At 39.7% G+C, this 14,278-nt stretch overlaps 1 protein-coding gene across 2 annotated transcripts in view; it reads left to right on the top strand.

Moving 5' to 3' along the window:
• LOC145981569 (inositol polyphosphate-4-phosphatase type I A) overlaps positions 1 to 14,278 on the top strand; it is an 83,586-nt gene that overhangs the window by 55,273 nt on the left and 14,035 nt on the right. For both annotated transcript variants that reach the window (XM_083114920.1, XM_083114919.1), the window contains 2 exons: positions 7,181 to 7,294; positions 12,499 to 13,725. In XM_083114920.1, coding sequence (XP_082971046.1) covers positions 7,181 to 7,294; positions 12,499 to 13,725 — 1,341 coding nt within the window. The remainder of the gene's footprint in view (positions 1 to 7,180; positions 7,295 to 12,498; positions 13,726 to 14,278) is intronic.

Raw genomic sequence — 14,278 nt, 5'->3', positions numbered from 1 at the left:
TTTCATATTTTGGAATATCACAGCGGTTTTTCGAATGGAGAGGAAAATTTGAAATAATTCACCCTGGCGGCTGCCAAAGGCCTTAAGAAGGTAGAAAGCAGGATAATGGTGGTGGCCTTAAAAGATCAGCAGGCCCATGGGATGAGAGCTTAGATTCCTACAGGGAATCTGTAATTACTGCTTTTAAAAAGGCCTTTGATATGTTATAATATGTCATGTACTGACCAGGAATTCCTTGAATTCTGTGAATTATGCAAGAATTATTTGCATTGGGAATTATATGTGAATTTCGCATAAATTTTCTTCATAAGGGAAAAAAATGTGTTCTATATTGTACGGATGAGAGGTTATTTTGGGGAAAATTTTCATGAGAATGTTAGAATGTTTGTAAATACAATTTATTTATTTATTTATTTCAGAAATTGAACGCAACAGGTATATTACCCTTAATGGCGTTCATTATACAATAATTTTGTGATAACATTATTGAAATATTGCACAGATGAATGTAGTATATAGACAGAAAACATTTAACAAACATAAATCTTAGGTTCTATCGTAATTTATGTAATTTTAGTATATTCCTTTTCAAAATTGCGATCGGGCAAAATAAGTCCACACTGTTCTCACTTTTGATGGTATCATTAAATGTTTTACACATATTCCAAATTGGGTATATTGTCAGAGCGTTGGTTCTATTACGACGGAGGCTGAAGAGTTGCCTTCTTGGTCGTTGCTTGAGGGAACGTAGAAGTCGAGCTGTGACAGGGCGAAAGGAGCTTCAATGAGATTATTTAAAATTTTGTGGAGAAAAATGAGCTGATGCATGATGCGTCTGTTGTTGAGAGTTGTTAGGTTAAAATATCTGAGAAGGTTCTCACGGGATTCCATTTGAGGGTATATACCATCTAGTTTGTACTTTAAGTGTCTTAAGAATTTACTTTGAATTTGTTCTATTTTGTTTATATCTTGCTGGGTTTTAGGGTGCCACACTATGCTTGCATATTCAATTTTCAGTCTAACGTAAGCATTATAAAGCATCATTAAGCTTCCGACATTTTTGAACTCTTTGCATGTACGCATTATAAATCCCAGAAGTCTGTAAGCCTTGTTTGTTACAAAGTTAACGTGCGCGTGAAATGTACGAGGGGCGATCAGGTTGCTCCGACCCTAACATAGAAGGAATGACGTTATGATTGATTTTTTATTTTGTTATTGTTTAGTGATCCTTAGTATGCTTCCATTCTGAATTGCAAGTCTGAGTAGCGTACAGTTTCCTTTTTACAGGGATATAACTGAGTGAAGTTGTGTCAATGTGCCAGAATGGAGAAAACTGAGGTGAGAGCGGTGATCAAATATTTTGAGAAGAAGAAGTGGACGGTATCCAAAATTCATGAGGACTTGGTGGATACACTAGGGGACACTGCTCCTTCATACAGTATGGTGAAGAGATGGTGTCGTGAGTTTAATTGTGGGAGAGAGTCGTCTGAGGATGAACATGCAGGTGGAGCACCAAAAACTGTCATGGCGACCGAAAACATTAACCAAGTCCACGATATGGTGCTGAAGGAAAGTCGAGTCCGTCGTCATGTTGCTGAGATGTGTGGCCTGTCATATGGCACTGTCAAAAACATAATTACCCAGGAATTGCAAATATAAAAAATGCTGCAAGATGGGTCCCTCGAAACCTCACCCCAGATCAGAAGCGTACCCGAGTGCTCATCAGTCAAGAACTTCTCGACAAGTTTCGTGCTGATATAGACGATTTCCTTGCCCGATTTGTAACTATGGTTGAAACATGGGTCCATCACTTCAACCCAGAAACAAAATCACAAAGCATGGAGTGGAAACACCCACATTCTCCACCAACGAAGAAGTTCAAGGTGCAAACGTCAGCCAAGAAGGTGATGGCCTCAATTTTCTGGGACTGCAAGGGTGTCCTTCTTGTGGACTATCTACAAAGAGGCCAAACCATCACTGACACATACTACAGTGACCTAATCAAGAAATTACGTGATTCCATCAAGAAAAAGAGGCGTGGGATGTTGACCCGTGGTGTGCTCCTTCACCAGGACAATGCACCTGCCCACACCTCACGCATTGCGAGGGCCGCTATTGCAGATGCATCGTTCCAATTGTTGCCCCACCCACCCTATTCCCTAGATTTGGCCACCAGTGATTTCCATTTGTTCCAACATTTGAAGAATGACATTCGTGGGCAAAAATTTTCTGATTATTCTGAGGTGATAAGGGCTGTGGACTCATGGTTGGAGGACCAGTCGGAAGATTTTTTTTGCAAGGTATCCAGGCGTTGGAGCACCGATGGGAAAAGTGCATTGGAGTTGCAGGGGAGTATGTTGAAAAATAAAAACAAAATTGAAACCCTATTGCCGCTCTTTCTATGTTAGGGTCAGAGCAACCTGATCGCCCCTCGTAAGTTTAGAATCAAACAGAACTCCTAGATCTTTGATTGTTTCTACCCGTTTTAATTTTTGTTTATTTATGCAATAGTCGTATTTTATTGATGTAGTGTTTCGAGTATATGACATTTGTTAACATTTTTCGCTATTTAAGATTACTTTGTTGCTTTCGCACCATTCCACAAGACTGTTTATGTCCGCTTGTAACTTGGTACAGTCACTGTAACTGCAAATTCTTTTGTATATTTTTAAATCGTCCGCAAAAAGTAGTTTACTCGATTGATTCAGATGTTCGTGAAGATCATTTATGTACATGAGAAAGAATAAGGGACCGAGGTTAGAGCCTTGGGCAACTCCGGATGTAGCTTCAAATTCATCGGAAGTATTTCCCTGAAACGTTACGTACTGTTTGCGGTTTGTTAAGTGGGATTGACACAATTGTAACATCGGATTCGATAGATTGTATGATTTCAGTTTTTCTACTAAGATTCTATGGTTTACGGTATCAAATGCTTTCGAAAAATCTGTATATATTACATCTACTTGAGCTCTGCCATCCATCGCTGTTGGGATAAAATGAGTTATTTCTGATAGGTTGGTACAGACAGACTTTTTACATAAGAAACCATGTTGATAAGGAGAGATCACGGATCGTATGTAAAAAGAAATGTGCTTGTAAAGAATTTGCTCTAAGAGCTTGGCAGGTGCTGCCAGGACTGCTATCGGCCTGTAATTCTCTACATCATTTTGCTCATTTGTTTTTGGTATCGGGGTAATTTTTGCTAATTTCCAAATATCTGGAAATGTTGAGGTGGAAAGTACAAGATTGAACAGCATGTGCAGGGGGTATTTGAGTATCTCACCGCATCCTTTAAGTACGTAAGGCGGAATTTTATCGGAACCAATAGATTTTTCGGTTTAAGATTTTTAATGGCATCTTCGATTTCTTTAAGACTAATATCTGATAGGTTTAGTTTATCGATTTCACCGTAATGTGACATTTTTAAACGACGCTCTTTCCTCGGCTTACTGAATGACACGGTCGTGGTCATATATTTTTTAAAAAGAAACTAAAGAAAATTGTTTTATATTTCACATCATAAGCTACCTAAAAATTCAACTGAAAATTTATGCATCAACTTACTGTACAAATAACTGTATTATTTTTCGAAGTAAGAAAGAAAATTACCACATGTCAAGAATTAAAGGACAGTGTATTTTTGAAAAATAACAAGTACGAAATATACGTTCATACACTTCTTTCAGCATGCATTCATATTATGAAGCAAGATTATACATTTCGTCATCATTTTTACATATTTTAGGTTTTTCTTCACGTTAATCACATCAAGTCAATTTATTACCACGTAGAATCCTGCGAAGATTTTTACGAGAAAATCGGCACGAAACGCTCGATTATCACCAGTAGAAACCAAGACAAATTATGTATATTTATATGTTCAATAGACTTTCCACATTCAGAGTAGACACTTTTTTCATAATATCAAACTAGGCCTTTCATTTATGTAGCTACGTACACATCGACAATACTTATCTGAAATTCAGTTTCGAGAGAAGATGGCTGCCATTATTACGTGATTCCATCGGGTCACTATTTTAATGTCCTTTGGACCTTTTATGCACTTTACGACATTTTTTCGAGTTCGGATTACAAATAATATACTTATCTGCGTTGCAATATCACCTTTGACGGACAAATCTTCACGTTATATTCAAAAAGTTCCAATTTAAGTTTCCGAAAATTTTAGCGACTCCGTACTACTCGTCGGTGATCTTTTAGATGAGGCAGTGTATCAAAACTCACACTGTTACAACTTTAAGCACAGAATACAAACTTGTTATAATTTTTCGAGTGACAAATATAGAATTGTACAGATATTATGCATGAAAATGCTTGTAAAATAAATTCGATACAATAAAACATATATTACAATACTCCATTACTTGTTTACGTATTTTCTTTTTACCATTTTCAGTTATTTTAAGTTTTATAATTTTGGTGGGAAAAAGGTTATTTACGCACAACTTAGATTTTTCCCTTTATGTGAGTTGGCTATGTTTCACAACTTTACAACTTTAGGATTACTCTTCAAGGCGCTCATTGTAACAAATCGTAATTTTATCATCGAAATTCTACCAAAACTTATTTCAAATGGTTTGTACATGTTAGTAATACATATTAAATACATGTTCGTACCCATGTACTTATGAATGAGCAAGTAAAATCGGTTGAAACCAAACATATGTGCGATTTTGCATAAATTGGCAATTTACGGTAAGCACATTCTTGATACATCACATACCAAATTACATCGCTGAATTATAAAAATATTTTAAATGCTTGAAGTTTAGACATGTATTTCAATTAGAACAAAGCCAAAGTGATGCGAATTAATTTTCTACAAATATAAACTACCAAATGCGAACTTAAATTGTAGATTTCAAGTGTCAGAATTATTTTATTTTTCACATTATGATGGTAGTCATTATGATACGGTCATAGTAACATTGAACATTCAAAGTCTTATTTTTTCCATCATCCTGCCGGTACACCGATTGAAAATATTTAGCAAACGCTGTTGTTACTTCTAGAGTGTCAGAAAGTACTTTACCTTGATATTGAAAAGGGTCTGCTCTTTTTTGTTTTTTCATATTTTTGGCAAAGCTGAAGATGAGATTAGGGGTATGAAGTATGTTATACTCTGTGCTTGAAATATAATGCGTATATGCTTTTTGAATCCCTCGTTTAACAATATTCCGAAGTTCTTTAAATTTCTCATGATGATGTTCAGCGTGGGGAGCGTTATTTTTCCATTTTTGCCTATGATATGCTTTTTTCCTGATATTCTTTATAATTTCCCGTGAGAACCAGCTCGGAAATCTCTTCGGTTGAGTTTTCGTTGAAGGTACGCATTTGTTAAATATGTCATACACTATTTCATAGAACTTATCATTAGCGGCATTAATATTAGTGTATTTCTTCAGATCATTCCAATTTACAGCTCTCATAAGATTATACATTTTTAAAAAATCTGCATTCCTAAAGTTATATTTTGAATTTTTTGTGATAGATTTAAATTTAGTCATGGAAATGTCAATATTTAAAGCTGGGTGATCTTGTGACTGTTATGCTATTAACGTTACTTAAAATCAAATCTAATGTTCGTTGGTTATCATTTTTTATGTCATTGAAGCTGTTTAGTAGGTGGAGTGACATGAAATGACTCAATTCTACGCAAGCTTCGTTTGAAAATAAGAGATTGTGATCCGCCCCCTTTATCTCAGGGAAATTAAAATCCCCTGCAATAATAAGGGAAGACCCCTGCTCATAAAGTGATTCTAAAGTTTGATAGAAGGAACTGTATACAGATAGATTCGTATTTAATACGTATAATAAATTGCAGCATCTAGTAAATTGAATACTATAAAATCTAGACTTTTATAAAGATTCTTGTGTACTTTTTTCACAGCTAGTTTTCTTTTTCACCCCCTACGAACAGAATGAAGTACTACTAAATGGATTCTGTCGTATGGAAAACAAATATGGAATACAAACCATTTCTTATTTCGTTAAGATTACTTGAAGGGTAGGCACTTTGCAATCTCATATAGACATAGCTGAATTTGAAAACCTTTTTAACATAAATTTTCATTTTTGCACTTTTGATAAAATAATCAATGCAAGTAATGATTTCATGAATTTTATGACATTAATTTGTGGGATTTTCATGTCTACATAAATTATTTAGATAATTTTTATTATGAAATTATTGTTATTTTTAACCTGGAATTCACCAAGAATTGTACTTGGATTCTGTCTCTATTTTAAAGCAGTCACCCTGATGGTTATCAGTAGGGCTATGATCATTTTTTTTTTTGCAAGGGTGGTGTGTAAAAAAAAAGGTAAAGTGTTCCCCTGTGCTTAGCACCATGCCATGAAGGCATATAGGGGGTGGGGGGTAATGCCCCACACTTTCTTGATCAGGTGATGTGATCAGCACCACACCCCTGACTGCCTTTACCCCCCAGATATCCATGTTATTTGACGCTGGGTGTGCGCCGGGGCCGCTTCCAATGTTACAAAAGTTCCTGGATTTGAACCGGCCGGGGATCGAACCCAGGTCCTTTAGCATGGTAGTCAGATGCATAACCGACTGAGCCACCGCGGCCACTTTGGTGTGGTGGTGTGTTCCCTAAATATATAGAAATTCATATTATGAAGAAAGTAATTAAATGAAGGTGCTTTTTAAGGGCATATTTGGCCATTTCTGCATGGTGGAGCATACTTTGATGGATTTTCAGTCATATTCATCATATTTTCACTTTTTCAACCAAGAAATATACATTCATTTTCAAAGTGCATTCGTTCTTACTCCCATGTTCAGTTTAGGGTTCTTTTTTTTTTTTGTACTGCAGCAAAGTCTTTTTTCATTTTTATTTGAAAATTTAGAGAATGTATTCATTGTACATTGCAACTCGGGGCCTATAAAGTGCAGTTAGATGTTGATGTTAGAAACAGTCCAGTTATAAGGGCATATTTTTCCAATCATAGTGCATATTTTGTACAATTTTGTGTCATAAGAGCATATTTTATTTTGCATATTTCAGTAATTTTTAGGTCATAATATATCCTAGCCCTAGTTTATCAGTATGAAGGATGTAGAAACATTGTAAAATTCATAATTTGTTCATTGCTTTAGGTAATGTATTAAATAATTAAATATATATTTGTGTTCCAGGCAATCAAGAGAATCCGACGTGACGTTGTGGATGGAATGAGGTCAATAATGAAATTAGCGAAAGAAAAGCAAACGGCAGGGATGCTTCCAATATGTGAAGACATGATCTCAAAGGCAAGCTTTTCTAATATCCTATATTTATTAGCCAAATATTTTGAGACCTGAACTGAATGATAATTTCATGATAAGGAAATGAACTTCCCACATTTTAAAATCACCTAAAATGAACATTAAATGTTTGTGTGTCCCTTTATCAGATCTTCACCGCTTTGCGATTAGGGCCTCCCCGATGACGTAGTGGTAACTTTGTTGCCATATAATCAAGGGGTCCCGGTGGAGTCACATGGTGGTTTGTATCCCACTTTAAACTGTAGGTACAGTCCCGATTAGTGTTGTGTGCATAAAGTGGACTTAACCCTTTTCAGCCTGAATTTTTGTTATAGAACAAAATGTCAGTTTTATAACACCATTAAGACTTGTTTCCATGATATGAAAAACTCAATATGCTGACCAAGGCAGAAATTTATTTTATTGTAAAACATAAACTAAACGTAACGTTTCAACCTTCTAGCAAGGTCTTCTTCAGACTCTACCAAGTACAAATGTAACAAGGTACAAAGCCTTTCAGGTGAAAGTACAGTTGACAAGGGAAAGCCACCTGCTAGAATGTTCCAGAACAACTTTCTAATAGTCTGGAGGGTAGTAATTTTTGTGTGTGTATATATACAGGGTGTTTCTAAAGGTCGTTTACAACGCTTGGGAGGTGATTCCTCACACGAAAACAAGCAAAAAGTCTAAGTTCCATTTTTACGACTGAGGCTTCGTTTCCGAGATAGGAGCCTCGCAAAAGGTGACAAAGTGAACGTCACACCTAACTGGGACGAATACTATAACAGATAGAGAGGCGGTTACAAGGGAATCATAAAGGAATCGTATGTGCTCAGTCCGGAAGTCACTATGAAAAGTTCACTGCACGCATGCGCAATGGAGTCCTCAAAGGGATTGGGGATTTCCAGCAAGAACAATACATGGAAAGGGTATGTAACGCAGCAAGAAGGACCGTGACAATGAGAAATGCGTTCAAGACAACACATCCCGACCTCAAACATCAAAACATGAGCACCGAACACAAAATCCGAAAAGTTGAGCACGGTTGCATACCCCAGTTACACGCGAGGAATGAACGAATCATGTCATGTGGCATACGAGAGACACATTACTCCACCAGGAGGAGGGAAAGAAAAACACAATATCAGATGATTGCGACAACGTGTATTTTTACACGCAACAACTACGTAACATCCCCCCCACACACACACACAACAAACAACAAATGCTACAATGTCTTATGCACAGACAGTGCATGTCACTGTACACCAACTGAAGATGTCACTTTCACCACACAAAGGGGGTGGGGAGCAACACCAAGAGTGTTCTCACTGAGATTTGCCGAGGGCAATAATCACAGATGGTTTTCAAAATGTCTGCCGTTTACTTCTACGCAGAGATGACAGCGACGAATCAAGGATTGTCGAGTACGAGCAAACAAGCCAGGTGTATCTGCTACCGTCCCGGCGGCGACGTTGATGCGAGCAACGAGGTCCTCAGCTGATGTGACAGGTGTGTCGTATACAAGGGTTTTCATTTCTCCCCAGAAGAAAAAATCGAGAGGGTTGAGATCTGCCGACCTCGGTGGCCAAGGCACAGACTTATCCCTACCAATGAACCTATTGCGAAACACATCATGCAGGAAATGTCGTACATTACAATCGAAATGAGCTGGTGCACCATCGTGTTGGTACCACATTTCTTGCCGCAGTGCCAAAGGTACGGTCTCCAACAGTTCAGGCAGAACCTCAATAAGAAATGCATGATACGTGCGACCATTCAGGCGAACAGGGAGAATGTATGGTCCAATTAAATGATCATGTACTATCCCGCACCACACATTCACTGAAAACCTGTGCCGGTGATGGGCCACAAAAAGTGCATGTGGGTTGTCAAAGTCCCATACATGACTGTTTCTACTATGAAGACATCCATCCTGGTGAAAATGGCTTCATCTGTCCACAATATGTTTGCCCCGAAGTGAGGGTTTGTGTCCAGCTGATGCAACATCCATTGGCAAAACTCCATACGAGGGCGAAAGTCACGAGGTTTAAAAGGGTGCATTCCTTCCTCTGACAACACTCGCCAAACATCCACATGAGACGTGTTTCGTGCCCGAGCGAGCACTCGCATACTGGTGCCAGGATGTTCTGCGACCGCTGTTAACACATCTTCTGCAAACTGATGTGTGCGTACACTTCGGGGTCTTCCAACTTCTTGCCGCGGTGGTAACACTGACCATGTTTCACGCAGTCGACTGTCCACTAGCTGAAAGAAGGTGTGAGACAGTAAACGTCTATGTGGAAAGCGTTCTCCATAAAGACGCCTTGCCTCACGGCTATTACCACGTGCCTCCCCATACATGAGATGCATGTCTGCTAGCTGCTGGGTCGTATACGCAGCCATCTGTGTAATAGGGAGCTGGAACTGCAAAGTATTGTTTTTGTTTAACACTGGCACACTGCACAAATTGGCCATATCACCGTAAGAACACCACAGACCAATTGTTGCGATACTTGACTTGTCCACTCCACCACGTCAACTTCTTTCAATACAACATACTAGTACTCTTCAATGCGTATGACAACCTAGAGCGAACTGCTGATCATATCCCAGCACCTGCAACACGACTGGAACGACTGCCGGAGAGAACCAACCCTTCGAGCTCCTCTCGCGGGAACAGCAGTCATGAAGGTCAAACGTAGACTACGAGAGCCAGACTTGACTGTGCAGCGCTTCCAAAACTGGTCTCTTTTATGTCACAATGATCGCGTGCGAACACTTTTGGTATTGCTCCCCACCCCCTTTGTGTGGTGAAAGTGACATCTTCAGTTGGTGTACAGTGACATGCACTGTCTGTGCATAAGACATTGTAGCATTTGTTGTTTGTTGTGTGTGTGTGTGGGGGGGGTGTTACGTAGTTGTTGCATGTAAAAATACACGTTGTCGCAATCATCTGATATTGTGTTTTTCTTTCCCTCCTCCTGGTGGAGTAATGTGTCTCTCGTATGCCACATGACATGATTCGTTCATTCCTCGCGTGTAACTGGGGTATGCAACCGTGCTCAACTTTTCGGATTTTGTGTTCGGTGCTCATGTTTTGATGTTTGAGGTCGGGATGTGTTGTCTTGAACGCATTTCTCATTGTCACGGTCCTTCTTGCTGCGTTACATACCCTTTCCATGTATTGTTCTTGCTGGAAATCCCCAATTCCTTTGAGGACTCCATTGCGCATGCGTGCAGTGAACTTTTCATAGTGACTTCCGGACTGAGCACATACGATTCCTTTATGATTCCCTTGTAACCGCCTCTCTATCTGTTATAGTATTCGTCCCAGTTAGGTGTAACGTTCACTTTGTCACCTTTTGCGAGGCTCCTATCTCGGAAACGGAGCCTCAGTCGTAAAAATGGAACTTAGACTTTTTGCTTGTTTTCGTGTGAGGAATCACCTCCCAAGCGTTGTAAACGACCTTTAGAAACACCCTGTATATCGTCCTGTTTTGTACCTTGTTACATTTGTACTTGGTGCAGAGTCTGAAGAAGACCTAGCTAGAAGGTTGAAACGTTACGTTTAGTTTATGTTTTAAAATAAAATAAATTTCTGCCTTGGTCAGCATATTGAGTTTTTCCTATTTTTTATATGTATTGGTAAGACTTCCTGTGGCAGGATTGAGAACAAATTATCACCTGACATTGAAATGGTGTTAATTACAACTAATTACAACTAATGGGACCTGGAAGTCCCAACAGCAATTGGCGTCTTATGTGTAAACGCTGGAATGAAATATCAGATAGTGAGTGTGATGACCAATGTCTTATGATTGGTGGTATTCTAAAAACAATTCTTCTTCTCATTCACACAGAGGAAAACGTTACATAATGTACAACGTGAATGTGGTCTAGACTCAGTCTTATGCATAGCACACAATTCACACCTTCCTCGTTTAGTAGTAAATTCTGGCCAGTGTCCTCCCACGTTCTAAAGTTGATTATCTGAACTGACAACAGAAACCTCTCTCTACCTCTTTACTAAAAAAGGGACGACAAGTGAGTACCATCCGTCAATAAATGCGACGTTTCGGGGGTCGTACTGCCCCCTTCTTCAGGTTTTCCTTAGGCACGTATCATCACATTGTCACGTCAAGTTATATCGAAAAAAGAAAAGGGTGTGGGTTGTAGTGGTAAAACATATTTCCTTGTTCGATATAACTTGACGTGGCAAAGTGGTGATACGTGCCTAAGGAAAACCTGAAGAAGGGGACGGTACGACCCCCGAAACGTCACATTTATCGATGGATGGTACTCACTTGTAAGTAATTTGGGTTTTTTATCCATTTTTATATACAAGGGTTGGATAAAAAGTAATGGCAACACTGGTATAATTGGTACTTGACTGTATTGGCAGAGCACCTGTATTCCTTCAAAGTAATCGCCCCCCATCTCTACGACCTTCTGCCACACGTATGGAAGGCGTCGTACACCGTCAGCGCGTCCATTTCTGTCGATGTCTCGCAGTGACCGCCCTATAGCACGTATGATGGCTTCGCGCGTGTCGTAGTGCTTCCCGCCCAGTGGTTCCTTCATTTTGGCAAAAGGTCGTAATCACACGGTCTCATACCGGTGAATACGGCGGATATTCCAGTACCTCCCACTACCAGTGATGCAGGAGCGCCGTCACAGTGTTCGCAGTGTGACACTTTGCATTGTCAAGCAGGATGATGGGACACCGTGCCAGAACGTGCCGTCGCTTCCTTCTTAATGCGAGACGAAGGTGGTGTTGCAAGAAGGTGCAGTAGTAGGCTGCGTTGACCGTCTGCCTAAGAGACGTTGTTCTTCTTGCCTAAACATATTGTTAGGGCGCTTGCACTCTCGTCCTCTGCTTCAGAGCACTGCTGTTTTTGACTGAATAACATACAATCGCACCCCACTCACTATACTTCCTCGTCTGACATTCCTTTATCAACCACGAAACGGTTGTGGCGCTGTGACTCGCCCCTTTCACGGGACAGCAGTGTTGCCATTACTTTTTATCCAACCCTTGTATTTTTTTATTAATATATAAAAATATTTTAATATTTGCTAAAAGTGAGTAATGTGCACAACGCAAAATATGAATGTTTATTAATGTGGTAATTTCTTGTTTCACTGCATATGCACCTCAGTAAACTATTTTTTTCTTCTGTAATATATTTTTTTCCATTCTTTTCCAGACTCGTATTTTACTAAGCCTTTGGGATGCAGGTTTGGTTGAAGAAGCACTTGCCTTTGTTGAAGAACACAAAATTTCACAAACCCTGCCCTCGGGAGATGAAGATAATTTGAAGCTGACTCTTTCGCCGTATAAGAAGATAACTCAGCAAATCAGCCAGGATCTTAAGTCGCCTGATGACGATCTTGTCTCCCCTGACAGTCCTAAATGCGTGAAGGCATTCTGGAGCCTCCCTTCTGAAAACGGCATCAAGATATCTGACAACGTGCACGTGAATGGTTCGGTAGGGAATGGTAATTACGACATAACACCACCGGAAGAAGTTCTCAACGGTCTTCGTGAGGAAGTAGAAAATGTCGACAAGGAACAGCAAGAAGATGCCGAAACTAAAATCCCGCCGGAGGAGCCCGAAGACGAAAGCAATGAAGAAAAGTGCGTGGTTCCGGAGAACAAGAAATGTGCGTCGGAAAATTGCACTTCCGATGCAGATTTAGGGCGCCAGTTTCTTGATACGCAAGTCATGTGTAGCTCTCCGTCGGCAAATTACTACAAACCTACGGACGAGCCGGAACCGTGGGACCTGACGCAACTGAACATCGAAGCGAGCATGATGTGTTTAGTGAGCAAAGTGAAGTTTTTATGCGGACGCTGCAGCAGCCCGGCGATCCGGCTTCGGTCTCAAAGCAAGAGGAAGTTCCAAAGCTTGTCGTTGACTAAGAATACAGAGTCGTCATCCAAGGACAACACAGTTCAAAGTAGTAATAGTGACACTGCAAGAAACGATAGTGAGGTAGCAACAAATAATGCATCTCAAGATGTATCTGACAAGGAAGCCGTAGTACAAAATATTGTTAACGAAAGTAATAACGCTGGAAAATCATTAGTTCACAGTTCGACCGTGCAAGAAAATATAATCAACAATGAGTGCAAATATGAAAAGAATGGTGCAGAGATCATAGGTGCGTTAAAAACTAACAACAAAAGTGAAAAATCAAAAGTTCTGAAGAACGGAACACGCAACAAATTTACTGAAGGCTTGGACTTTGATAGCATAGTGGATTGGACTTCTGAATTGAAACCCAGCATGCGTAAGCTAAGGCAAGCCATGGATGGTTTACTTAAAACTGCAAGGTTGACTCATAGTGTATTCAGAGTGCAGGAAGATCCAAGATTTGCACAAATGTCATGCACTGTGCGTTATCGCCGTGATGTGTGTTTTTCCCAGTCTGTAAGTTTAATTTCATATTTACTTTACATTATAGTAATTCCGTTTAGGTTTCTTTTACTCAGTCGAGAGCCTTATTTCAGAAATGTTTTCGCATGCAGTTATTTAAATGGTACATATGAAAGGAACCTTAACGTTCCACAATTATGACATCAAGGGCTTGAGGGATGGTAAGAGACTTGTAGGAAGGCCAAGATGAAGATGGAGGGACAACGTTGAGATGGACCTAAAGGAAATCGGTAGGGATGGAAAAGAGTATATACGAGGGGGGGCTGGAAAGTTCGTGAAATCACCCAGAAGGAATACAGCTGGAACAACCATTTTAATACATTTTTCAAGGTATTCCCCCCGAAGCTCAATACACGTTTCACAACAATGTTTCAACATTTGTAACCCTTTCAAATAGAAGGTTTTGTCCTGCCATGCAAAACAGCCCTCCACCTCCTCAACCAGTGCCTCTTCGGACGGAAAATGTGTGCCCTTGAGATGTTTTTTGAGGTTTGGAAAGAGGTGATAGTCGGATGGGGCGATATCAGGGGAATAGGGTGGGTGGGGT

The sequence above is a fragment of the Lepisma saccharinum genome, chromosome 29 (genome assembly GCF_977018435.1).
Source record: "Lepisma saccharinum chromosome 29, izLepSacc3.1, whole genome shotgun sequence".
In the NCBI taxonomy this organism is placed as follows: Eukaryota; Metazoa; Arthropoda; class Insecta; order Zygentoma; family Lepismatidae; genus Lepisma; species Lepisma saccharinum.
This window is presented reverse-complemented; position numbering and strand designations above follow the sequence as displayed.